We start from the raw sequence: 24,725 nt of genomic DNA, 5'->3' as shown, positions 1-24,725 counted from the left end.
TTATAGCGGTGGCTCATGCCTGTAATCCCAACACTTTGGGAGGCCGAGATGAGCAGATCACCTGAGGTCAGGAGTTCGAGACCAGCCTGCCCAACATGGTGAAACCCCATCTCTCCTAAAAATACAAAAAAAATTAGCTGGGCATGATGGTACATGCCTGTAATCCCAGCTACTCTGGAGGCTGAGGCAGGAGAATCGCTTGAACCCGGGAGGTGGAGGTTGCAGTGAGTCGAGATCACACCATTGCACTCCAGCCTGGGTGACAAGAGCGGAAACTCCGTCTCAAAAGAAAAAACAAAAAAAACCGGAAGAGGCAGGAAAATGCTGCTGGAGAGGGAGGAATTCTCATTGGCTTCGGTTAGGTGAATATCGCCCCCTTGTGGTCAAACAGAACGCAGGACCCTCAGTGGTCACGGAATCATTTATCCTCCTTCAAGGCTGACCAAACATAAATCATTCTGAAAGAATCAAGCTTTATATGAGAAGATCCCAGCACCTTCTTGCCAATACATACCGCTAAAAGTCCTTTATGGATACAGCCATTTTCTAAAAATGTTCTATTTGCCCCTTAAATGTTTATTGATTTTGAATTTTACTATAATCACTTTCCTGACAACTCCCAAAGACACCTTGAAAGCAGAAATATTCCCTTTCAGTATTGGTCTTCAAGCAGTATTGGTGTCTTGTTTTTAGAATTCTAACTGATGCTTACACCTAAGTTTCTCAAAGCAAAATACATAGCTGTTAGGCTTGGTATTACCCACATTTTAATTTTTTTGTTTTGTTTTTTGTTTTAGACAGAGTCTTGCTCTGTCGCCCAGACTGGAGTGCAATGGTGCAATCTCGGCTCACTTCAACATCCGCCTCCCGGGTTCAAGCGATCCTCCTGCCTTAGCCTCCTGAGTAGCTGAGACTACAAGTGCACACCACCATGCCCAGCTAATTTTTTGTATTTTAGTAGAGACGGGGTTTCACCATGTTGCCCAGGCTGGTCTCAAACTCCTGAGCTCAGGCAATCCGCCCACCTCGGCCTCCCAAAGTGCTAGGATTACAGGCATGAGCCCACATTTTAAATTTTTTAAATTCCTACAAGATTAAAACTAGGCACAAATTTATAGATCTGCTCTGATTGCCTTTTTATAGCATCACAAAAAGTCCTTTGAGGATTTTCCTGAAACCTGGCCTTTGAACATTGCAGACCATAAAGGCCATGGAGTTCAAACCCCTTTCACTGGAAAGAAATCTGAGAGCTTAAGGGAAAGTGTCTGCTGGCCGAAGGACAGACAGAAGCCCAGGGCAGCTGACTGGAAACTGGTGTGCTTCCTCCTCACCCTGCCAAGGAAAATGACACGATGGGTGGGCATCCTCGGGCGGTCATCCCCATAGGAGCCCCGTGGCTATGAATGAGGCTCACCCAGGCCAGTCCAGTCTCTGAGACTCTTCTACTCTTTAAATAACAGCCTCGCCTAACAGTCCAAGAGAGCCAAAGGATACAGAAACTGTGGCCTTGTTAGCCTGCCCCAAAATAATGGAGAAAAGTGGTTGCATTAGTACTATTTTTAAACTCATATGGGAAGGCTAAAACATGAAAAGTTACTATCGATCTTAAAACTTTCTCTGAGCTCCCTTTTTAATATTTTTTTGCCATGCTTTGCATAAAGAAGTCAGACAATTGGTCTTTTTTAGCCTGAGGATAGCTTAGTAGCTTGCTGATTCAGTTAGATGGATAAAGATAATCTTCAAACAAAGGAGATTTTGAAATTCTGAGGAGGGTAGAGGCCATTTTTGTGAAGGGACTATTCGGCTCATCAAATGGATGCCAGATTAGGCTGTGGAGGGCCAAGGTCAAGGACGGAAGGGGTCTGTGTCTCAAATGTTCCCCCTCATATATGATGCCCTTCACACAGCCCCATTTTGCCTGGCTGGCTCCAGTTAGATGCCCAAGCCTGCCATGTACCCCAAGCCAAGGGAGAGATAGAACCCAGTGGGATGGGGTGGGAGCTAATTCTGGGGGACAGCAAGGAAGTCTAAAAAGCAGCAATGGGCTGGGTATGGTGGCTTACGCCTGTAATCCCAGCACTTTGGCAGGCTTAGGCGGGAGGATCACCTGAGGTCAGGAGTTCGAGACCAGCCTGGCCAACATGGCAAAACCCTGTCTCTACTAAAAATACAAAAATTAGCTGGGCATGGTGGCATACACCTGTAGTCCAAGCTACTCAGGAGGCTGAGGCAGGAGAATCACTTGAACCCAGGAGGCAGAGGTTGCAGTGAGCCCAGATCACGCCATTGCACTCCAGCCTGGGCAACAAGAGTGAAACTCTTGTCTCAAAAAAAAAAAGGCAGCAATGGAGTCTTACATGCTTGAGGCTGGTGCTTCAATTACTATTCCTTAGTTCTCACCCCATTGAGGATAGCCACTGAATTCCAGATACAGCATTACCTGTATTTCAAAGCAAATTTCCATAGTGAACTAGGGCTATTCCAACCAGGGATGACTAACAGATTGTGGCTACTTGGTTTTGTTACTGAGAACTTAATACTAAAAAACCCAAACCCAGACTTGATCCCAACCACATCAATTAATTTCACTGTTTTACTGGTTTACATTTTCAACAAAAACAGTCTGAGTGCCCACTATTTGCCAGGCATATTATAAGAGGCTCTGAGGATATAAAGATAAATCAAACAAGAAAAATATAAAGCTATAGGTTTAGTGATAGGATCCAGTGGGATACCTCTAATCCTGAATCACAAAACCTTCAAATGGATACAGTTGCCCGTAGAAAAGCTGAGTAAGGACAACTGAAAACCTACCCTCAGGTTAGCAGAAAAATTTTAACTAATTTTTGACTGAAAGCAATTAGCTTTTGACGCTATGAATTTCCCAGTTCTGCTGCCTAATCTACCACTACCACCAGAACCTTACTGAGTAGACAAGCAGTTTCACAAACTTGAGTGTGCATCAGAATCACCTAAGGAACTAGGAAAGGACACAGAGGCCCCGATACATTGAAGTAGGTGAGACAAAGTCCAGGCGTTTGTAATGTCACCAAGTTCCCCAGGGTATTCTGATGCCACCAAAGTTGGAAAGCCACCACTATACGTAATGAACGTCTTCTGTGAAGTGGCAGAAATCTCTCACAGCATTCTGGGTGGGTCCTTCATTAAGGACAAAAGTGGATGGAGCCCCTCGTGCCTGTCCAAAATAGATCTAAGGGCATGAGGCTTCCTACGCCCTTAGATCGTAGACACCCAGCCGTTCATGGTATAGAGCGCTCTCCTGCAAGAAGGAGCTACACCAGGCAGTGAGAGTGGATTAATCATAACCTTTGGAATTCACTATGCACTCAGACTTTCTCACAAATGGAACTAACTCTCCCTTGACCTAACAGCAAAAATTTTCTTAAGAACCTAAACTTTAGAAGTAGAAAGCAGTAATGAGTAGATAATAAGAAAATCTTTACTATTTTTGCATGTATAGATGGCAAACAGCTAAAAAAGACACCATAACTCCAGATCTTTAAGAAATGTCACTCTCTTTAAAAGAAAAAAATGAAAAAAATCTCCTTAATTCTAGAAAAATAAATACTCCATTGATAAAATGTCTTCTCCAATTTATCTCCCCCTTCTCTTTAAATGCAAGGGATATTCATATACAACCTCATCCTTACACCCAAAATCCCCTCTCTAAATATTGCTCTTCTTTTATGAAAAAAGTGTCAATTTTTTTAAATTATGGATAGAGGTTTCATATTAAAGGAGACCTGAGTCCTAAAATCCCAGCTGATGGAGGCCCTGGTAATGACACTCATCTTCTGAAAGGAGTCTTCCTTTAGTGGGTGGTAGAAACCAAATGATACCAAGAGAGTAGTAACAGGTCTGGGTCAGAGGCAGAAAGGGGGGCTTGGGGAGCATCTGGGGAAACCTAGTTCCTAGTGCCTGGGAGTGATAGCATTTGCCATGTCTAGCCTTGTGTTTCTTTCTTCTACACTGGTGTTTTTTTCTCCCCAGCTGAAGACTTGAATAAATATTTTGATTTTCTATTATTGCCGACGATTACTGCATCTTCTTATTTAACTTATGTCTTCTTTCCAAGCGAGAGTATCCAGGTTTCGGTTGGATCTATTTTAAGGTGAATTAATTAACCAGCATAATAATACATTCATATGTTTCTTTTTTCATTATTTTTTTTTACTCTAGTTACAGAATACGTGAACTAGAATCCCTAGTAAACCACGCTGTCTTTTGGATTTGTCTGTTTGTTTCGTTCTACCCTGATAGGGGAACCTGCCCCCAGACTACAGAATCAGCCTGATTGACATCGGCCTGGTGATCGAGTACCTGATGGGCGGGGCTTATCGCTGCAACTACACGCGCAAGCGCTTCCGGACCCTCTACCACAACCTCTTCGGCCCCAAGAGGGTGAGGCTGGCTGCAAATTCGGGGCCCCTCCTGGGAGTACTAGGGGGTATGCGATTTGGGTTGTGGCTTCTTTGTCTCCAAGGGGAATTAAAATCAGAAAATTGCGCTGAGAGTGAGCCTAAACAATCAAAGAAAAGTAATGAAATTCAAATTAATCTTATCATTGAGATTATTAAACTCAGCAGTTTTCCAGGTTTTGGGTCTTTATACCTTTAAAAATTGTTGAGAACCTCAAAGAGCTTTTATCTATGGGAATTCTACCTATCGGTATTTATTTACCATGTTAAAAATTTAAATGGAGACTAAAAATATTTAATCCATTTTAAGTTAAACATAGAAATCCCATTATATGTTAACATAAAGAACATGTTTACAAAAAATAAATATATTTTCAAAAACGAAGAATGAATTCATAATAGGAGCATTTTTTATCTTTTGCAAATTTCTGTAATGTCCAGCTTAATAGAAGAGGGCTAGATAGCTACCTGTGGATTCAGTCTATTGTAGGATATTCTGGTTAAAGTATATAAAGAAAATCTGACCCCACAAAAATATATGACAAACATAGCAAATATATCAAAGGAAGGAGTATTTTAACCCTCATTACATGTAATTGTAGATATCCTTCTTTTGATACTACACCAAAATGTAATAAGTAACAGTTTCTTAAAAATGAGTTGCAAGTGAAATCTAAAACCATATAAAGTGAACTTTTCAAATTCTGTTACATTGAAATCCACTAGTCTAGCCAGCCATGGTCCCAGCTACTAAGGTGGCTGAGGCAGGAGACTCGCTTGAGCCCAGGAGTTGGAGGCTGTAGTATACTATTATAGTGCCTGTGAGTAGCCCCTGCCCTGCAACCTGGACAACATAGTGAGACTCTGACTCTAAAACAATACAATAACATAATAACAAAACAAAATCCAATGGTGTATCTTGTACTTTGATGGATCTTGTAACATCATAGATTGGTCATGGAAAATTATTGGTTAAGGTATGCAGCTCGTCCAAATATTGACACATTTTATTATACAATTTCATTAGTATCACCTCTATCTCATGGGAAATGTCTTTCAGCACTGAAAAGCTGTCAAAGTCATGGTGGGGGTGGGGGGAGTAGATACAAGTTTTCCAAAATCCCAATTTTTTTCTTAAAAGTTTGAATTTTGTCATTGGCAACAAATACTATCAGTTGTTTTCCTTTAAATAACAGCCTCACTTTGGTCATTCCAAAAACATCTGCCAAAGGTCCAAGTCTACATAACCTTAATCCATCTGCCAATCAGTCCTTCAAGTAAAAATTATATTCCATGAAAAAGAAAGTGGCTATAATACAATCCAAACAATCACATAAGTGCTTTTCCTCAGGACAACCAGTAATAGTTCAGTAGACAGCAGAAGTATTTTAGGGGCATACTTCCCATTTCATCTCACAGAACAGTAAAAAGATGGTTAATCAAGGGTAAGGATTTAATAAAGTTAGCCGTTTTTTAGACCTCAACAAGGCCGTTCTTAAGTAAAATGGTTGCATTTGCTTTCTGCAAGTGCGTAACACTGGAGTCTAATGACATTTGGTAAAGGTGGGTACCACTGCTTTTGTTCTTGCCAATGCACCCAGCAGCTTTACTCACCACTGCTTTTGCACCATCAGTACAAATGTCAAGATGGTGCCAAACCCAATTACATCTTAGTACTATCATGAAAATATCTTTGAATTCACACACCCTCTCAAAATGTTTCAGGACCCTCATGACCCATGGGTCACATTCTGAGAACTGCTGCTGTAGCTGGTAGTGGACATGATTTTTTTTTTTTTTTTTTTTTTTTTTTGAGATGCAGTCTCACCCTGTTGCCCAGACTCGAGTTCAGTCGTGTGATCTCAGCTCACTACAACCTCCACCTCCCAGGTTCAAGCGATTCTCCTACCTCAGCCTCCCAAGTAGCCGGGATTACAGGCACGTGCCACTACACTCAGCTATTTTTTGTAATTTTTAGTAGAGAAGGGGTTTCACCATGTTGGCCAGGCTGGTCTTGAACTCCTGACCTTAGGTGATCCGCCTGGCGCCTTGGCCTCCCAAACTGCTGGGATTACAGGCGTGAGCCACTGTGCTGAGCCATGATTTTCATATTTAACAAAGTTTTTTTCTGATTCTGAAACATTTTGTGGAACTAGTAAAGAACTTTGAAAACACCTAAAATTTAACAACAGGGATTTGTTTGAAAATGAAAAAATATATATAACAGAATTTTTTAAAAAACACCAGTAAGTATAAATAACAAAAAAATGAAATTGATATTAGCCTAATAGTCATTTTAGAAGCTGAAAGAGAAAGAGAGAGAAAAATGAGAGAGAGAGAGAGATTCGGTTTGAGCTGTTCTAACGTGAATAGTCAAATACAATTTGGAGGAACTGTAAGTGCTGTACCCTTACCATTTACTCAAGTAACTTTCAAGATGGCGCCCAACCATTCTGAAATATTTAGAAGCTTAAAATTGTTATTCCTGGCCCCCGAGATGTAATTTTGTATTACCTCCTGTTAAATATAGATCAGGGTCTGTGTTCTTCTGAGTTGCCTTTTCTCTCTGACTCAGCCTGTGCCTGTTTTGCACATTCCCAGCATGGCCAATGATGCTTCCTGTGTGCTGACACTTTCCATGCTATTAAGCACCTTTGCCACCATCAGCACAGGCCCTCTGGCCCCACTCGCCCTTGCCCTGATGTGCAGCAACACAGGGAAATGGCCAGCATAAAGCATCTGAACATATTAATATATTTCTGAATAATATCTCAAGTCTCCAGATAATAGAGGCTTTTCAGAAATTTGAGAAATACATGATTCATTCTGCTTGATTGAAGGTTTCCTTGTTCAGTTGTCTTGGTCTGTTCAGGCTGCTACGACAAAATACCATCAGCTGGATGTCTTATAACAACAGAAATTCATTTCTCACAGTTCTGGAGGGTAGGAAGTCCAAGATCTAGGGACCAGCAGATTTAGTGTTGGGTGAGAGCCCGCTTCCTCATTCATAGTGACACCTTCTCACTGTGTCCTCATCCAGTAGAAGGGTGAATGAGCTGCATTAAGCCTCTTTTATAAGGGTACTAATCCCATTCCTGAGGGCTATTCTCTCTTGATCTAATCACCTCCCAGAAAGTGTCCCCCCAATACCATCACCTTTGGAATGAGAATATCAACATATGAATTTGGGGGGCAAAAACATTCAGACCAAAGCACTTGTTCAAATATTAGATGTTGTGAAGGTGTCAGCCAAGCAAGATGGTTACAGAAGGTGAAAGAAATCTTGGTTCACAAAAGACATTATAAGCCTGCAGGCTCTATCCTCAGGCAACCTCATTATGCCTGGCCAGTTTCCTCATTTTCTGTAGATTCATTAAAATCACCAAATCCAAAATTCTCTTGGAATTTCTATAAATCAGTTCTTCTGGTGGCGTTTTATTTAGCAAAATAAAATAAATGCTATATGGTACAATAGTGTTCTTCTATTACCTGTTTAAAATATAATAGGACCCTTGGAGGCTGGGTGTGGTGGCTCATGCCTATAATCCCAGTACTTTGGGAGGCTGAGGTGGGAGGATAACTTGAGCCCAAGAGTTTGAGACCAGCCTGGCAACATAGTGAGACCCCATCTCTACAAAACATTTTTAAAACTTAGCCAAGCGTGGTAACATGCACCTGTACTCTCAGCTGCTTGGGGCACTGAAGTAGGAGAATCACTCGAGCCCAGGAGGTTGAGGCTGCAGTGAGCCATGATCGTGGCTCTGCACTCCAACCCAGGTGACAAAGTGAGAACTTGTCTCAATAAAAACAAAACAAAACAAAACAAAAAAGATAATAGGACTCTTCTTACCTTCATGAAAGAAAGATCTAACTGATCTAACTTTGTTCACAACATTTTTTTTAACAGCCCAAAGCCTTGAAACTGCTGGGAATGGAGGTAAGTGTTTGTCCAAATTATTAGTGTCAATGATTTATTCTCTTTATTGCCCATTATATATATGCTATATATATAGTATATATATAAAATAATATATAGTGTATATACACATAATATATATACTATATATAAAATATATATACTATAAATATATAGTATATATAATGTGTAATACTATATATACTACATACTATAGTATGTATATATTATATATATAATAATATATATATAATGTGTCATAAGGGTTGCTCACAGCACCTTTGAAAATTCCACCATGAGGTTATATCTGCAATGCAAACAAAAAAAAATCCTATTTGAAATACTAACCTGAAAACCAAGGAAGCATATAAATTCTAGTAACCAAAATCTATTCATGAGTGTTTACAAATGGTGACAGGTCCAAAGGCCAGAACTACTTCAGAAATGCATCTAATAGGTATTCAGAAACTTGAGATAAATTATCCATTTGCCATCTTTTGTTCGTGTGGTTAGTGTCATATATGCAAATAAAAATCTAGGATGTCCTTATCCTTTCAGCAAAAAGGGTAGTGCTGTCCATCATTAGGTACAAACATTACCTTTTGAAGAAATAAATGGACAGAAGTAAAAAAGAAAATGGCCCATTAAAAAATAATTTTTTAAATCAGAGTGTAACACTGACATGTTCCCTCAACACTATGCTTATGCATTTATCATCACTTGTTTTAAAGTTGGGCATGGATGAGCTTGTGGGTTCTTTTAGGACAGGAGCTGGCCTAGTTCATTTCAGTACTGATCCCAGAACTAGCTGGGAGAATATATACAATTGCTACTTGCTGCAATGAACCAATTCATTTCTAACTCAGCCTGTGTGGTTTCCCTGTAATTACAGGATGATATTCCCTTGAGGCGAGGAAGAAAGACAACCAAGAAACGTGAAGAAGAGGTGGACATTGACTTGGATGATCCTGAGATCAACCACTTCCCCTTCCCTTTCCACGAGCTCATGGTGTGGGCTGTCCTCATGAAGCGGCAGAAGATGGCCCTGTTCTTCTGGCAGCACGGTGAGGAGGCCATGGCCAAGGCCCTGGTGGCCTGTAAGCTCTGCAAAGCCATGGCTCATGAGGCCTCTGAGAACGACATGGTTGACGACATTTCCCAGGAGCTGAATCACAATTCCAGGTGGGTCCGCCCAGCAAAATGGGCTGGTCAGGCGGAGAGGAGGAAAGGTGGGCTCCCAGTGCTGGAGGGTCTGAGCTACTCAGAACTTTAAGGGAAGTCAGTATCACCCCAGTGATGCACACACAGGATGGACACAAGCAATTCCCCTTTATTGTGCACAGTGCCACAGATGGGGGTACCTATAGAAACATGGAACATTTCATCCTCTCAACTACCCCATGAGGTAGGCCCCATAGTTATGCACTTCTTTCAGCTAGGAAAAATGGGGCTCAGAGAATTTAAGCAACCTGTCCAAGATCACACATTTGTGGTGGCAAGTCTGGAATTTGAACTGAAGTTTGACACATTTAACAGGACATACTGCCTGGTGCAGTGGCTCATGCCTGTAATCACAGCACTTTGGGAGGCTGAGGTGTGTGGATCGTTTGAGCCCAGAAGTTTAAGACCAGCCTGGGCAACATAGCAAGACCCCATCTCCAGAAAAAATTAAAAATTAGTTGGGTGTGATGGTGCATGCCTGTAGTCCTAGCTACTCAGGTGGCTAAGATGGGAGGATCTCTTGAGCCCAGGAGGTCAAGGCTGCAGTGAGCCATGATCATTCCACTGCACTCCAGCCTGGGAAACAGAGAGAGACCCTGTCTCAAAAAAAAAAAAAAAAAAAAAAAAAGAAAAGAAAAAAGACATACGGTACTCTATTGATTGATTGTTCCACCTCCTACACTCACATGACTGAATCTGAGAGCCTGAGTACAGAGATCATATATTGTTTGACTTATACCCCCAGTTCTATACATGGTATCTGGCACATAGTAGATGCTTAGTGGATGTTGGCTGGATGAATTTACAAACAGACTAGACCCCATATGAAACAACTACATCACCCAGTGACCCCATTTTCTGGTTGGCCAGAAGGTCCACTTTTAAGTCTCCAAGCTGACCTGAAGGACTCTTCCACCCATTCTGTCTTTCAGAGACTTTGGCCAGCTGGCTGTGGAGCTCCTGGACCAGTCCTACAAGCAGGACGAACAGCTGGCCATGAAACTGCTGACATATGAGCTGAAGAACTGGAGCAACGCCACGTGCCTGCAGCTTGCTGTGGCTGCCAAACACCGCGACTTCATCGCGCACACGTGCAGCCAGATGCTGCTCACCGACATGTGGATGGGCCGGCTCCGCATGCGCAAGAACTCAGGCCTCAAGGTCAGCACACCCAACAAGGCCCTCCTGGCTATGAGGACCGGCGGGTGGGTTAGAGTTTTCCCAGCCAAAATCTGCCATGGGATTGGGCATCCTCTTATCTCAGGAGGGAGGTTCTAAATCCTAACTGTGCCTCAGAATCCTGTAGAGTGTTGCTTGGTTTTGTTTATTCCATATAGAGGCTGGGGCCTCCCCCTGGGTCCTGCTGCATCAGCATCTCTGTAGAGGATGCCTGGACATTAATATTTTTCGGAGGAGTCAAAGGGGATGGCCATGCACAGGTACTGCAGGGGCTGCCATTTGCACGAGCAAAGCCAGCTGCACCAGGAGTCCCCACCTAGGCCACCTGTCACTGCGGAGGGTGCCTGAACCCCTGGCCCTCCTTGGCATCATGTCATAGAGACATTGGCTCTTACCAGATGTGCTTGAGAGGTCTTTTTAAACTAAAATAAAACTGAGCTAGATTTACTTGGAAAGCCGTTGCTAGATAATCCTAATCTATTCTTAAATGAAGAAAAACAAGTCACAGACCACTGTGTATAATCTGAGGCCATTTTTAATGTGTCTATGTATAGTTATGTCTGTATAAATTATCCTATAAAAACCAGGAAGGACACATAGTAAATTATCAGCAGCGGTTACCTCTGAGGTTGAATGGGATGTTACTGTTTTTAAGGGAAATAGGATGGTGTATAGCGTTTGCTGTTTTTATGTTCTTTTCAGTGTTTTCCAAGGAAAATGTGAAACTGAAAAAGGAAAAGAAAGACAAAAATGGGAGATGGAAGACTGAAAGAATATTGGGAGTGTTTTGTTTGTTTTAATTTAAGGTATACAACAAGATAGGTTTTTTGAGGGTTTTGTTTTTGTTTTTGTTTTTGTTTGAGACAAGGTCTTGCTCTGTCACCCAGGCTGGAGTGCAGTGGTGTGATCTTGGCTCACTGCAACCTCCACCTCCCAGGTTCAAGCGATTCTCCTGCCTCAGCCTCCCGAGTAGCTGGGATTCTAGGCACAAGCCACCATGCCTGGCTAATTTTTGTATTTCTAGTACAGACGGGGTTTCATCATGTTGGTCAGCCTGGTCTTGAACTCCTGACCTCAAGTGATCCACCCGCTTTGGCCTCCCAAAGTGCTGGGATTACAGGCATGAACCACTGGCATATATCATACATGATGTTTTGATATACATAGTGAAATGGTCACTCTAGTCAAGCAAATTAACCTATCCATCATCTTGCCTCATTACCCTTCCCTGTGTGTGAAAGAGCACCTAAAATCTACTCTCTTAGCAAATTTCCAGTATACAGTACAATATTTCAGCTAGAGTCCTCGTATTGTACATTACATCTGTATGGTACATACTCATCCTACATATCTGCAACTTTGTTCCCTTTGACCTATATATGGCCCCACTTCCCATTTCCTCCCCTCCCCAGCCTCACCCTTGCCCCTGACACCCACCATTTTATGGGACCAATACCCCTTCTCCATACCACTCTTCCTGTGGGCTCTTGGCCTAGAGTCACAGAAAGGTTCTGTGATGTGGGTCATGGGCACTCCATAGCCACACTGCTGGTGACCGCCAAGCCCAGCCTCAGGAAGGGAGCCAAGCCGGCTCTCAGCTCCGAGGACAGGGTGTCATGTCCCCTGAAGATGCCAGCATGCCACCTGAGCCTTCGTAGGCCAGCCAGGCACCCAGAATTCAGCGTCATGAATTCACAGCCATTTTCCCTGAACTACTTTGGCGTCCCTGTGGGCATTCAAGCAAGGACTGTCCCTGCCTCATTACTTGAGGATCATTTTTACTGACCCTTCAGGGGGGTCTTAGCCCCTCACCTTGGAACAGTTTCTTCAAGGAGGTTCATCTTCAGAAGCCTTGTGCCCCAGAATTGTTTTAGGATTGAGAGAAGAGGTGAGAGAGGACTTGGGGAATACAGTCAGACGTCAGTATTGTCATGCAGAAACACACTCGTTCATTCTGAAGAATGAGACAGCCCTCTCAGAAGAAAGGCTTCCGTATTTAGTGTCCTTGCATAGATTTATGTGTGATGTTTATACATGAGAGAAATACAGTGCTGGCTTCTCCTGGGGCTTGTGTGCAAGGGGACCCTCTCAGTGCATACAGAGCCCACTGGGGTGTGTGTGTGTGTGTGTGTGTGTGTATGTATGTGTGTGTTTCTGCTGTATCGTAGCAAATACCAGGAAGATGCCCTAACATAAATTAAATGCTTTCCTACATGTATTCTCTCAAGGTCAACTTAGGACAGCATTTTTTTTTTTTTTACAGAGATAATCAGATAACACATAATCCACTCCACTTGACACATTAGCAAAAAAAAAAAAAAAATGCCAATGGACGGATGTATGAATTGATTTCACAGTCAAAATCAAGGGCTGTCTAATGGCTAAATGTAAATCTGAATTCTTTCCCACTTTTGCCTTAAATAGAGTCCCTTTTTCCTCCGTTACCCACATGCAAAGTGGGTGTTAATTGGGTAAGACAAATTTGGGCAAAATGCTTTTTTCCTCCAAAAATGAGACTGAGCTGTGCAAAATATTTCCTAGATGGGACAAAATGATCCTCTTAGTATTAATATGTTAGTTATTTGGATGTCCACGTTCCCCACAGGGCATATAACAACTGTGTGTGCACGTGTACACACACACACGCACACACTCTTATACCCCACACCTCAGGCTCTCTGATTCTAAACAACCGCCCTAATCTTAATCCTTTAAATGTGATTATTATTATTATCATTATTATTACTTTAGGTAATTCTGGGAATTCTACTTCCTCCTTCAATTCTCAGCTTGGAGTTCAAGAACAAAGACGACATGCCCTACATGTCTCAGGCCCAGGAAATCCACCTCCAAGAGAAGGAGGCAGAAGAACCAGAGAAGCCCACAAAGGAAAAAGAGGAAGAGGACATGGAGCTCACAGTAAGAAAACACTGCACAGTTATTCCCTGTGGGCAGAATTCCTAATCCACTTGTCCCACCGATATGCTCAAGATTCAGTAACTCCGTAGGTCAGACATCTGTTCCCAGCCTTCCACCAGGTTTAATCATGGAGTGCTTTCATTTCAGTATTGAGACCAGGGTATTGGAAAAGTGTAAATAACATGACCGTAGGATCCACCCATATGTGAAATCTTGCAGCCAGCTAGTGGTGCAGGACAAACCAATGAAATTCTAAAGCAAGACACTCTACATTTTCCAAACAAGCAAAGCCTTTTCTGTCTCAGTACACAGAGAAGGAAAGGGAATCCATGATTTGAGAGCAGCCGGCTTCACTGAGCTGGTACTGTTCTGCAGATCAGAAGCTAAGCCTGTATCTGTCTTCAGGGTCAGGCTCGCAATTACAGCACTAATTGAATTTTGAGGTTTGTATGCAAAGCTTTTATTAGCTCTTCCTGGTGTAATTATAGAGCATAGAAGCTTTGTTCTGCAGAGGGAAGGGGGCAGCTGGACATGGGACAGCTTCTTGCAACCCCCGCCTGAGCAGCGTGACTGCCACTGGCTCATATGCAGAGGCTAAAAATATCACATGCTGTTAAAGGGACAAACAAGGCTTCATAGCTTGGAAGTCATCAAGCAACAGCTCCATAAGGACTTTCTCAATATACCTCACCCTCCCTCACCACCCCCGCCAATGACCGTTGCTGTAGTGACCCAGAAGAAGCTATAAGGGGTGAAATCAAAAATTAGTTTTGCTCAGGTGACAAAAGGCCTTTGCATTATTATCCTAGGAGGACAGCAGTGTGAATTGTTTCTACTGCAGGTAAACAATATTTCCTTCCAGTAGGCTTTTCCTAAACATCTATTTGCAGACATAATCCCTGACTTACTGAATGAAAGGCCAACTTTTGTTTCAGTTTGAGGATTTGTATAAAAATCTGTGGAGGAGTCAGCTCAGCTCTGTAACAGATGACGGTCTTCCCTAACAATCTCACCATAATTTTGTCCTCTGAATAGAATATAATAGTTTGATCATTAGAAGAAAATTGGCAATAGTAATACTGAATCTTTATTGAAAATTTCAGCTGAACATGTGCTCTGAAGCCAGAATACTGCCCCATCACCTACTTGTTGTGTGACCTTGGGCACAATTTTATAACCTCAAACATAGGAACAATAATGTTGTCTACCTCACAAGTAGTTGTCTAGTGTAAAAAGTGTGCCTGTAAACTACTTATATTGGAGACTGGCACACTGTGAACTAATACTGTTTTAACAGTGCTAAGTGCTTTACACATACGTACTAATGGAATCCTCACAAAAGTCCCACAAGATAGGCACTATTATTATCCCCATTTTATTTATTTATTTATTTTTAGAGACAGGATCTCACTCTGCCACCCAGGCTGGAGTAAAATGGTGTGATTATAGCTCATTGTGACCTCAAATTTCTGGACTCAAGGGAACCTCCCACCTCAGCCTCCCAAGTAGCTGAGAATGCAGGGGCACACCACAATACCTGGCCTTTTTTTTTTAAGAGATTGCCCAGGCTAATCTTGAACTCCTGGTTTCAAGCAGTCCTCTAGCCTTGGCCTCCCATAGTGCTGGGATTACAGGCGTGAGCCACCACCCCAGCCCTAATCCCCATTACAAATGAGGAAGCTGACACTCATAAAGGTTAAATTGCTCAAGGATACCCAGCCTGTTCATGGCAAAGCTAAGATTGGAACCCAGGCATATAGACTCCATCAGCCACACTTTTAGACAATAGGTTAAGGGTGAGAGAGAATGTCTCTCTAGTCTCAAGCGTGGTCAGCCGATTTGGTCCACCATGTAGCAGAAGGAATCCAAAAGTGATGAATGAGCCTCCAAAGTCAAGTGTGGCACAGTCCTGATCAGCACACATCCTAGGAAGACATCCAGAAACTGAATCAGCATTCTCTCTGGTTGGGTCTGAAGCAAGAAAGCAAAGGGAGGTAGCTTCCCCCGCTCAGCCTAGAGCTTTGAGAATCTGATCCTTCAAGAAGCCACCATAAAAGATGCATCTCTAGACTAAGAGCAAAGTTTAGTAACAAGACAGTAGACCCTGGCATCGTTTACTAAGAGCCCAGTAGAAGGCTCTGCAAGAGCATTGCTGCCCAAGCTGCTTCTCCACAGGCAGAAACAGCAGGGAGAAGCAAAGAAGGAAAGGACATGTGGCCTGGCAAACTCAGGGCTGGACAGCAGTTGTCTGTAAAGTGGACCCTTCCCTTGACTCTGATGGCAAATTCTGTCACTGCTCGGGCACTGGTCAGTGGACAGAACTTGGACAGAACTGCAGAGTGCAGCTCATTGGCACCTCCCCTCCTTTTATGGGATTGATATTTGAGCTTCTGTGTTAAACCAGTATATCCTCTCTTGGAATGGGACATTTTCTTTTGGCCCTTCCAAAACAATACACGAAAATATCAACCTCAATTCACTCCGTTTTTGTAGCTTTTAGTCGTTTAGTTTACCTCAAAAGAACTTTCTCAGCCTTGACATCTGTGTCTAGCCAGCATAGATTCTCAAATCATGCTGTGCAGTTTTGTCTATATTTGACCCTGTTTGATTCTGCTTTAAGGAATGTCAAAGGAAATGTCTGAATACAGAGAAAAGACATCAACAAAATCACAAGTTAAGCTGCTTAGGCTGGAATTAATGAAATGTCAAAAATGCTTTACTGAAACCCATGAAAGACAAGCCTTTTACAAATGCATTCATGCTGGAATATATCTGAATAATAAAAGCAAAACAGGTTTTTGTTTTTGTTTTGAATGCAGTGCTGAATAAATGTCTCCACTTTGCCTAATAAAGTCTCCACAAGTCCACAGACCCAGGGCATGTCTATAGCTCTGTTGGGAAAGTCACCATCCCTCAGAAGTTACCCCAAAATGCCACTCTCCAAGATGCCTAAAAACCTTCTGGCTATTTTTACTCTCATCTCATTGTGTCCCCAAACAGCATTAGATTCTCAAGCATATAAATAAGCAGAACAGAGGCATGATAATTATGTTACATAAATTATAGAGAGCCAAATGTCATGTAACCTCAGAGTTTCTTGAGGTCAATGACCAGTATTTGTAGAACTCTGTCACAGTCTAGTGTGCCATGTCCATCAGAAAGATTTACTCTACTCATTGATGAAAATACACACTTCAATAAGTCTTAGTATGGAATCTAACTTTATTAACTCAAGGGACTTTTCCAGCCAGAGTCCACAAAGGAATGGAAGTTGCCTTCTCCAGAAATCCTATTGGTTACAGGTCAATCATTTGTGATTATTACATAGTTTAGTAAAGTGGATATTTGAGGTAATGAACCAAGTAGTTGAAACTAATATTTGTATACTTTAGGCAAAGTGGTTTTAAGCCAGAATTATCTAGGATTGTCTCTATTCTCAACTTCAAAACTAATGCATTGTTCCTATAATGAGCTCTCTCAACTTTAAGCTCGTTTCCCAGTACTCTGTCTTGCCCCAAATCCTTGTCAGTCCTGAGCAGTTATAAAGTCTTACCCTGTCTTCATATGTAATAAAAATCTCCAGACTTTGTGAAACTAGCTTTGTGTTAGACCAGTACTGAAGAATTAAAGTCAAGAAATTATGCTGTTATAGATTCTAATAACACTTTTTTGTTCTAGTGAGTGAGTGATCTCAACTAGATCATTTTAATCAAGAGTGTCCAAGAAGGTCTCAGTTCACTTTAAAGCCTAGCTAGTGGATGCTACCTGACTTGTAGGCCAACCCTATAGTGAGTACTTTATTACCCTCATTTTGCAGTTAAAGAAACTAAGTCTCAGAGTGGTTAAAAACCTTTCCCGTGGTGCCACCAATTTGAAGCGTCTGAGATAGGATTCAGTCTCCCGTCTGAGTGACCCAGGGCCTAGAACTCTTTCTCAGTTAAATCATTATAGTTGTCACTGCTACTGTTGTCATAAATGAAAAGGAAATGATTCTGTTCTCAAGGAAATTTCCAGCAGCTTGGAGATGAGGACCTCTCCAGGTCAGGCCTGAATGGAATCCTTCTCCTAGTCCCACGTAGTTGCAGAGGAAGGCAGTGTTCACAGGAACTGCCATAAAACTAGTACCAGCAGTAATTCAGGATTTATAGTGTTTAAAATCAGGGAACCAAGGCACATGCCTAAGGGTCAGGGAGATGTCCCTAACTGTATTAGTCCTGTTTTCACACGGCCATAAAGATACCACCGGAGACTGGGTAATTTATAAACAAAAGAGGTTTGGCACTGCAGATAATACTACCTCTTGAGTATTCACAATGTTTGGATAAATTAGGTATGCTGGTCCAATTTACCTTTGACTTAAGGGTCATTATCACTTGAAGAGACAGAATTTGAACCCAGATCTAGCCTGTTTCATGATATATAGAAAGAGAGCAGGTGGGGAGGAGGAATAGATTCCTGAAGCCTGGCTTTCCCGGGCTACACTCTTTCTTCCTCTCTGGACTCTGAGTATCGTCTATAACCCACATCTTCTAGAAGTCCCAGGGTGGAAGAGAAGAGAATGATCAAGAAATATACCCAAGGCCTTCCATCTCAGGCAAAGGGTATTCACAGATTGTACGTGTAGTGCAAATGCGCTCTTAGGAAACGAACAACCTCTAAATCTCTGGGGCCTTGGGTTCTTAGGTTCTATGAGCATCGTTTCCTCATCTGTAAAGTGAGCACATTGAACAACATGCTCTCCAGAGCCCTGTCATCATGGTATCGATTCTCTTCCAACATAGGCAATGTTGGGACGAAACAACGGGGAGTCCTCCAGGAAGAAGGATGAAGAGGAAGTTCAGAGCAGGCACCGGTTAATCCCCCTCGGCAGAAAAATCTATGAATTCTACAATGCACCCATCGTGAAGTTCTGGTTCTACACGGTAAGCACATTTCCTTTTCTCCTTCCTAGTGGATGGCCACAAGGAGCCAACGTCCATTTCTCATGCATCTGTGTGGTTTTCTCTGCAAGTCATAAGTGCCGCACACACGAGAGTGAAAGTTCTGTGACCTTGCTTTTTCAATAGCTTTGCAAGATTTGTGGCGTTTGTTAGGCAGCTTTCACAGGCCACATTTTGCCTCCTCTCAGAAAATAAAGGAAATGGTGGAGGTGAGTGCTAACAGAAATAGAGGTGAGATGAGAATGAGTCTTGCCTAACAGGAAAGTAGATGTTCTTTTCCGAAATACTTCCTTGTTTTGAATGGATGAGGGCTAGATCACACTTGCCCATTCTAGATGCCAGTCCTGGATTTGGGGGTACTTTTGGTGGGTCAGGAGTGAGGAGAGTGTGGAAGTAACACCACTAAAGAAGGTAGTGTGTGTATGCGTGTGTGTGTGCGCGCGTGTAACTACTCCCAGTCTGCTAGTGTCATCAAACACCCTTTCTTGTTCCAACACAATTAACAATATGCAAACCACAGCAGCAAAAACTACTCAAAGGCAACCTACAATCATGGCAAATATTGTTTAGTATGCACATCCTGTAAATATTTTCTGCCTACAAAAGAGTGGATTGTCCCTGAAATGACCTCCTGATATGGTAGAAATGGTTCAATCATTGGTTCTCTGCTTCTACTGTTCAGTGATTTTTTTTTTTTTTTTTTTTAAGATGAGCTTTTGGCCCAGGTCACCTCTGATTCTTTCCAGCCACGGTGGAACTGTGCCAGATGAAGGATAGTGCCATCTGTATTTTTAGCCCTTTCCACAACCAGCTGCGTAGCAGTCATTTGAGTCAGCAACAGGATAATCTGAATCTGAGGCCAAAATGACTCAAATGACCAGATGAGGTGCTTTTCATGTGGTCCTGTGTGCTAACACTTAACATTGACTTCAAAGCTGGGTTTCTCTACTTCAGTGCTATTGACATTTAGGGCAGGATAATTCTTCATTGTGGGGGGCTGTCCCCAACAGGTAGCATGTTTTACAGCATCCCTGGCCTCTACTCAGTGGCAACTTTTCATCCCCCAAGTATGACAATCAAAATGTCTCCAGACATTGCTAAATGTCCCCTTGTGGGATAAAATTGCCACCATTCGGAAACTACCACTTTAAAGTGTAGTCTTGCGAAAAGATAGGATATTATCGAAATATAAATATTAGATGTTTTCAGTGAAGTAAAAATTCAAATTTATCAATGTTAGGAAAAGAGAAAAATTCTCTCCCCCCAAAAATAACTGAGGCATGCAAAAATCATTTCTATTCCTATATTTTATACAGCTCTATATTATTTTTAACCTTGCAGAAAACAGCTTAGTGGTGACAAGCATGGACTTTGGAATCAATCAGACAGCCTGGGTGGGAATCCCATCTGCACCTCTTACCGTGTGCCCTCAAACAACTTAATTTTCCCTTCTGTCCACAGTTTTCTTAAGATGCCAATAATAGTAGTTCCGATTTTATAGGATTTAATGAAGATTAAATGTGTTAAAACATATAAAGCACTTAGAACAGTCCCTTGACATATAAGGACAATGTAACTGTGACTATTGTTTCTTCTAGGCTATTCACATTGCACAGCAATAGATAATCAGTGTTGTGTTCATACATCCACTCAACAAAAATATCTTTTATTGAGCACCTACTAAGTTTGAGGCAATGTTCTAGGTACTATTTAAGTACTCTCTGTAATCCTAACAACTATTTTATCAAGATAATATTTATTTATTTAGGAGACGACAAGGTCTTACTCTGTCACCCAGGCTGGAGTGCAGTGGTGCGATCTTGGCTCACTGCAACCTCCATCGCCTGGATTCAAGTGATTCTCATGTCTCAGCCTCCTGAGTAGCTGAGATTACAGGTGTTCACCACCACACCTGGCTAATTAATTTTTGTATTTTTAGTAGAGATGGGGTTTTGCCACGTTGGCCAGGCTGGTCTTGAACTGCTGGCCGCAAGCTATGGGCCTGCCTCGGCCTCCCAAAGTGCTGGGATTACAGGCAATAGCCACTGCGCCCAGCCCAAGATAATATTTTTGCAGCTATTTGACACCCAGGTCTGTCCTTCCTTTTATATTATGATACCCCAACTGTTAGCCTAGAACAGGGCTTGGCAAACTACAGCTGTTGGGCCAAATTCAACCCATGGCCTATGATTGTGGCCTGCGAACTGAGAATGGTTTTTACATTTTTAAAGGGTTGAAATAAAATTTGAAAAGGAATACTTAAAACACATATTCAAATTTTAATGTCCATAAATAATTGGAACACAGGCAGACTCTTGATTTCTGTTAAAAGAAAAACTTGAGCCGATAAATTTAAAGGAGTTTAATTGAGCAATGAACGATTCATGAATTGGGCAGTCTTCCAAGCCAGAGTAGGCTCAGAGACTCTGGCAGGGCCACGTGGTAGAAGATTTATGGACAGAAAAAGGGAAGTGGCATACAGAAAACGGAAGTGAGGTACAGAAACAGCTGGATTGGTTACAGCTCAGCGTTTGCCTTATTTGAACACAGTTTGAGCAGTTGGCTACATTTGATTGACCGGAACTCAGTGATTGGTCTTGTTACACCTCCATTTGTTATAGTTCACAATGTACAGAGAAAACATTAGGCCGAACTTAAAATATGTAAGGAGGCAGCTTTAGGCTAAACCTCATTTACCATTAGCAATAGGCTGACTGCTTTTGTGCTACCACATCAAGTTGATGAGTAGTGAGAGACAGAGAGAGACTATCGGGTCTACAAAGCCTTAAAAGTTAACCAGTTGGCCATTTACAGAAAAAGTTCACAGACTCCTGAGAGCAGAAATCAGTAGAAATAATAGTATCAGTATCTCTAAAACGTCCATGATGACAAGGGTGTTTTGTTAGAAATGAAAATTTCTAGCCCCATCACAGAACCATGGAATCCAGTCTTCAGGAAGGAGCCTAAGAGGCTGTGTTAGTTTAACCAGCTTCCCAGGCGAATCTTATGATTAGAGACACTTGAGACACGCTACTTTGCTTATGTCACTGGCAGCTTGTTGGGAGGCTGCCTCTTTGGGGGTGGGGAGGGCTGTGTGTCCAGCACCCTTCTGCGTGGCTGACTGGGTTCACCTCAACAAACCTATCAGACTGGATCCCGCAGATCTGTTCAATTGTGTTTACATGATTCTCCAAAATTCATCTTCACATATTGACAAAGCCCAGGCCTTGAGGAAGTGACTGGAAATGAGGTATGCCAGTCTTTTGAATCACCAGACATGCTTAACAATACAATTCAATTTCAGATTGAAGGTCCCATGTGCTTTGGGCTATGTTTTTCTCTGTAAGAGTATTTCTCACCAGATTTCCAAAAATGGTCTCTCCTACTCTCCCAAGTTTCTGAAAGGTAGGACACACTTCATTTCCATATAACCTCACTTCTGCATCGTAGCAAGTTTCTCTAGGAGCAGGTTGGGTCTTCTTCTGGTCCAAGAAGAAAGGAGGCAGGGGTCCAACTGGCTCCTAGACCCTGCTTGGGTTGAGAGCCTATTTCAGGTATCCATCTGGAGAGGGTTCAAATTCGAGGTGTGAAGTGGCTGCAGGTCCGAGGACACAGTGCGTGCTCTGAGTTTCTCTAGTAGTGACCAACTCTATCCTCTACAAGACCATGTGCCCCTCTGCTCTCCAGAGGCAGTAGAAAAAGGCCCAGGAAGAAGTGAGGAAGAGCAAAGCCCCACCAGGGATCCATAGCAAACTGTGGCAGGCTTTAGTGCTTGTGTTTGATAGTTTAAGAAGCATGAATCTTAGTTAATGGAAAATGCACAGAAAGAATATATGTTAATAAAATACAAATTCTTAGAGTTCTCCCACTGACTTAAATAAGACTCATAGGTTCAAAAGCTTGGAAATTCTACATACAGGTTGTTAAAGCTTACAGAATATATATATACACACACACACACACATATAAAGCATGTCATGTCAAGATAATCTACAGCAAGGCTGCATGAATGTTGGTGAGTTCTATGATAGGCTGCTTCCAGGACAGCAGCCAGTCCTCTGTTGTGCCATCTAAACATAAGACCCTATTTTCAGAAGTCTGTATTTTGAGAGTTGTCCCAAAATATTATATTATAGCTTGACTATGGGAAAAGTTCATTATAGAGTAACTGTGATGTAAAAAACAGGCAGGGGCTAAAAATGATGAAAGTGGAGGAAATATAACCAATAATGAGGGCAATTTAAAAAAAAAAGATAGGTGTGAACAGTTAATTGGGGATCATTGGGGATCAAAGGGAAGTAAGGACTAAGGGAAGAGGAGACAAAAAGAATAACAGAAGCATCTTGAAAAAAAAAAAGAGGTGGATATTAGCCAGCATTTATTGTGTGTTGAGAGATACAGACAGACAGATATATAGATCCCCAGTCATTATAAAGGCCCTATAAGGAAAGTGGAAGTGATCCCCATGTTACAGAATGGAGGCCCAGGCAGGTTAACCTTACAAAAGATGATACATCTAGGAAGTATATGAGCTGAGATTTAAATCCAAGCTTCACTGATATCTATGCCTACCTTCCTTCCACTGAACACATTAGACTTGTATTCAGAGGACAGATGTAGGTTCAAGGAGTTACTTAAGTATTAGAATAGGTCCAAGGAGTTTCTTAAGCATTAAAATGCAGAGGTTCTGGAAGAATGCGCATGTCACTGGGCCTACATATGACAAGAGAAGATAATGTTTTGGAATGTATTGCAATGATTTGGGCAAAATGATAAAACCAGGGCAGTTAACAATATTCATTTCAGCTACAAGTGATGGAATTTGACCCAACTAAGAGAAGGAAGCAACAAGGAGAAAGAAAGATTTCAAGTCAGAAGGAGGCTGAGAGTATATTTTAGAGTTCTAACCACTGAAGTCCTTTTTTTGTTTTTTGCAGTCTGTACTCACAGGACTACAGAATTAATGCCAGTGTATAATAATGGTAAACGGAAACCATATGAACCAAGTTCCATTTTGAACTGATTTTTAAACAGCGTCCTACACAACTTTAAGTAAACTCTTTCAGGAGAAGTTTTCATGATTTGCCAATGCTCCTGAAGATGTGGAGGGGTAGGAACCTAGGCATAGGTTGAAATGATAGGCCCCTGAGGGTGGGGGGTGTGCCAGCACAAACCATGCAGATAGAGAGTGAGCCCAGAAGTCCAGCTCTCATAAGTGATCTTATTTAACTCCGACATACTTCACCCTTTAAGAGATGAGGGGCTTTTGTGCAACAGTTGTGTCTGCAAATGTGTCAGTGTAATGGGGTCTCAGCGATACCTTGGAGTCATATTAAGACTCCATTTAGGCCAGGCGCGGTGGCTCGCACCTGTAATCCCAGCACTTTAGGAGGCCGAGGTGGGCAGATCACTTGAGGTCAGGAATTCAAGACCAGCCTGGCCAACATGGTGAAACCTCGGTCTCTACTAAAAATACAAAAATTAGCCGGACACGGTGGCGGGTGCCTGTAATCCCAGCTACTCCAGAGGCTGAGGCACGAGAATCACTTGAACCCAGGAAGAGGAGGTTTGCAGAGAGCCGAGATGGCACCACTGCACTCCAGCCTGGGCAATAGAGTAAGACTCAGTCTCCAAAAAAAACAAAGGAAGAATCCATTCAGCTGGGCATGGTGGCTCATGCCTATAATCCCAGCACTTTGAGAGGCCAAGATAGGAGGATCTCTTGAGCCCAGGAGTTTGAGATCAGCCTGGCCAAAAAAGTGAGATGCTGTCTCTACTAAAAATACAAAAACTTAGCTGGGTGTGGTGGCACGTGCCTGTTATCCCAGCTACCCAGGAGGCTGGAGTAGGAGAATCACCTGAGCCCAGGAAGTCAATGCTACAATGAGCGGAGATCACAATGCCACTGCACTCCAGCCTGGGCGACAGGTGTGAGACCCTGTCTCAAAACATCAGAGAATTAGCAGAGAAAGCAGCATATCCCCCAGCAAGGCTGCAGCTTCCTCCACCTTCTAAGCTGCCTTCCCAGCTCCAAAGTCATGCAGTACCTCCAGACCCCTCAAGGCCTCAATCCTTTCACCCACACTGTGTCTATTCTTTGCTACACCACTC

At 42.4% G+C, this 24,725-nt stretch overlaps 1 protein-coding gene across 10 annotated transcripts in view; it reads left to right on the top strand.

The window, feature by feature from the left end:
* The window catches only part of TRPM3 (transient receptor potential cation channel subfamily M member 3), a 563,637-nt gene that overhangs the window by 469,307 nt on the left and 69,605 nt on the right, over positions 1 to 24,725 (top strand). For 6 of the 10 annotated variants that reach the window (XM_032164276.2, XM_032164268.2, XM_032164265.2 and 3 more), the window contains 7 exons: positions 4,097 to 4,132; positions 4,282 to 4,422; positions 8,347 to 8,376; positions 9,248 to 9,537; positions 10,509 to 10,737; positions 13,507 to 13,674; positions 18,456 to 18,596. In XM_032164276.2, coding sequence (XP_032020167.1) covers positions 4,097 to 4,132; positions 4,282 to 4,422; positions 8,347 to 8,376; positions 9,248 to 9,537; positions 10,509 to 10,737; positions 13,507 to 13,674; positions 18,456 to 18,596 — 1,035 coding nt within the window. The remainder of the gene's footprint in view (positions 1 to 4,096; positions 4,133 to 4,281; positions 4,423 to 8,346; positions 8,377 to 9,247; positions 9,538 to 10,508; positions 10,738 to 13,506; positions 13,675 to 18,455; positions 18,597 to 24,725) is intronic. The other 4 variants (XM_032164279.2, XM_032164271.2, XM_032164269.2 and 1 more) reach the window with 1 other exon arrangement.

This window comes from Hylobates moloch, unplaced genomic scaffold, assembly GCF_009828535.3.
Source record: "Hylobates moloch isolate HMO894 unplaced genomic scaffold, HMol_V3 SCAFFOLD_10, whole genome shotgun sequence".
Lineage (NCBI taxonomy): Eukaryota > Metazoa > Chordata > Mammalia > Primates > Hylobatidae > Hylobates > Hylobates moloch.
This window is presented reverse-complemented; position numbering and strand designations above follow the sequence as displayed.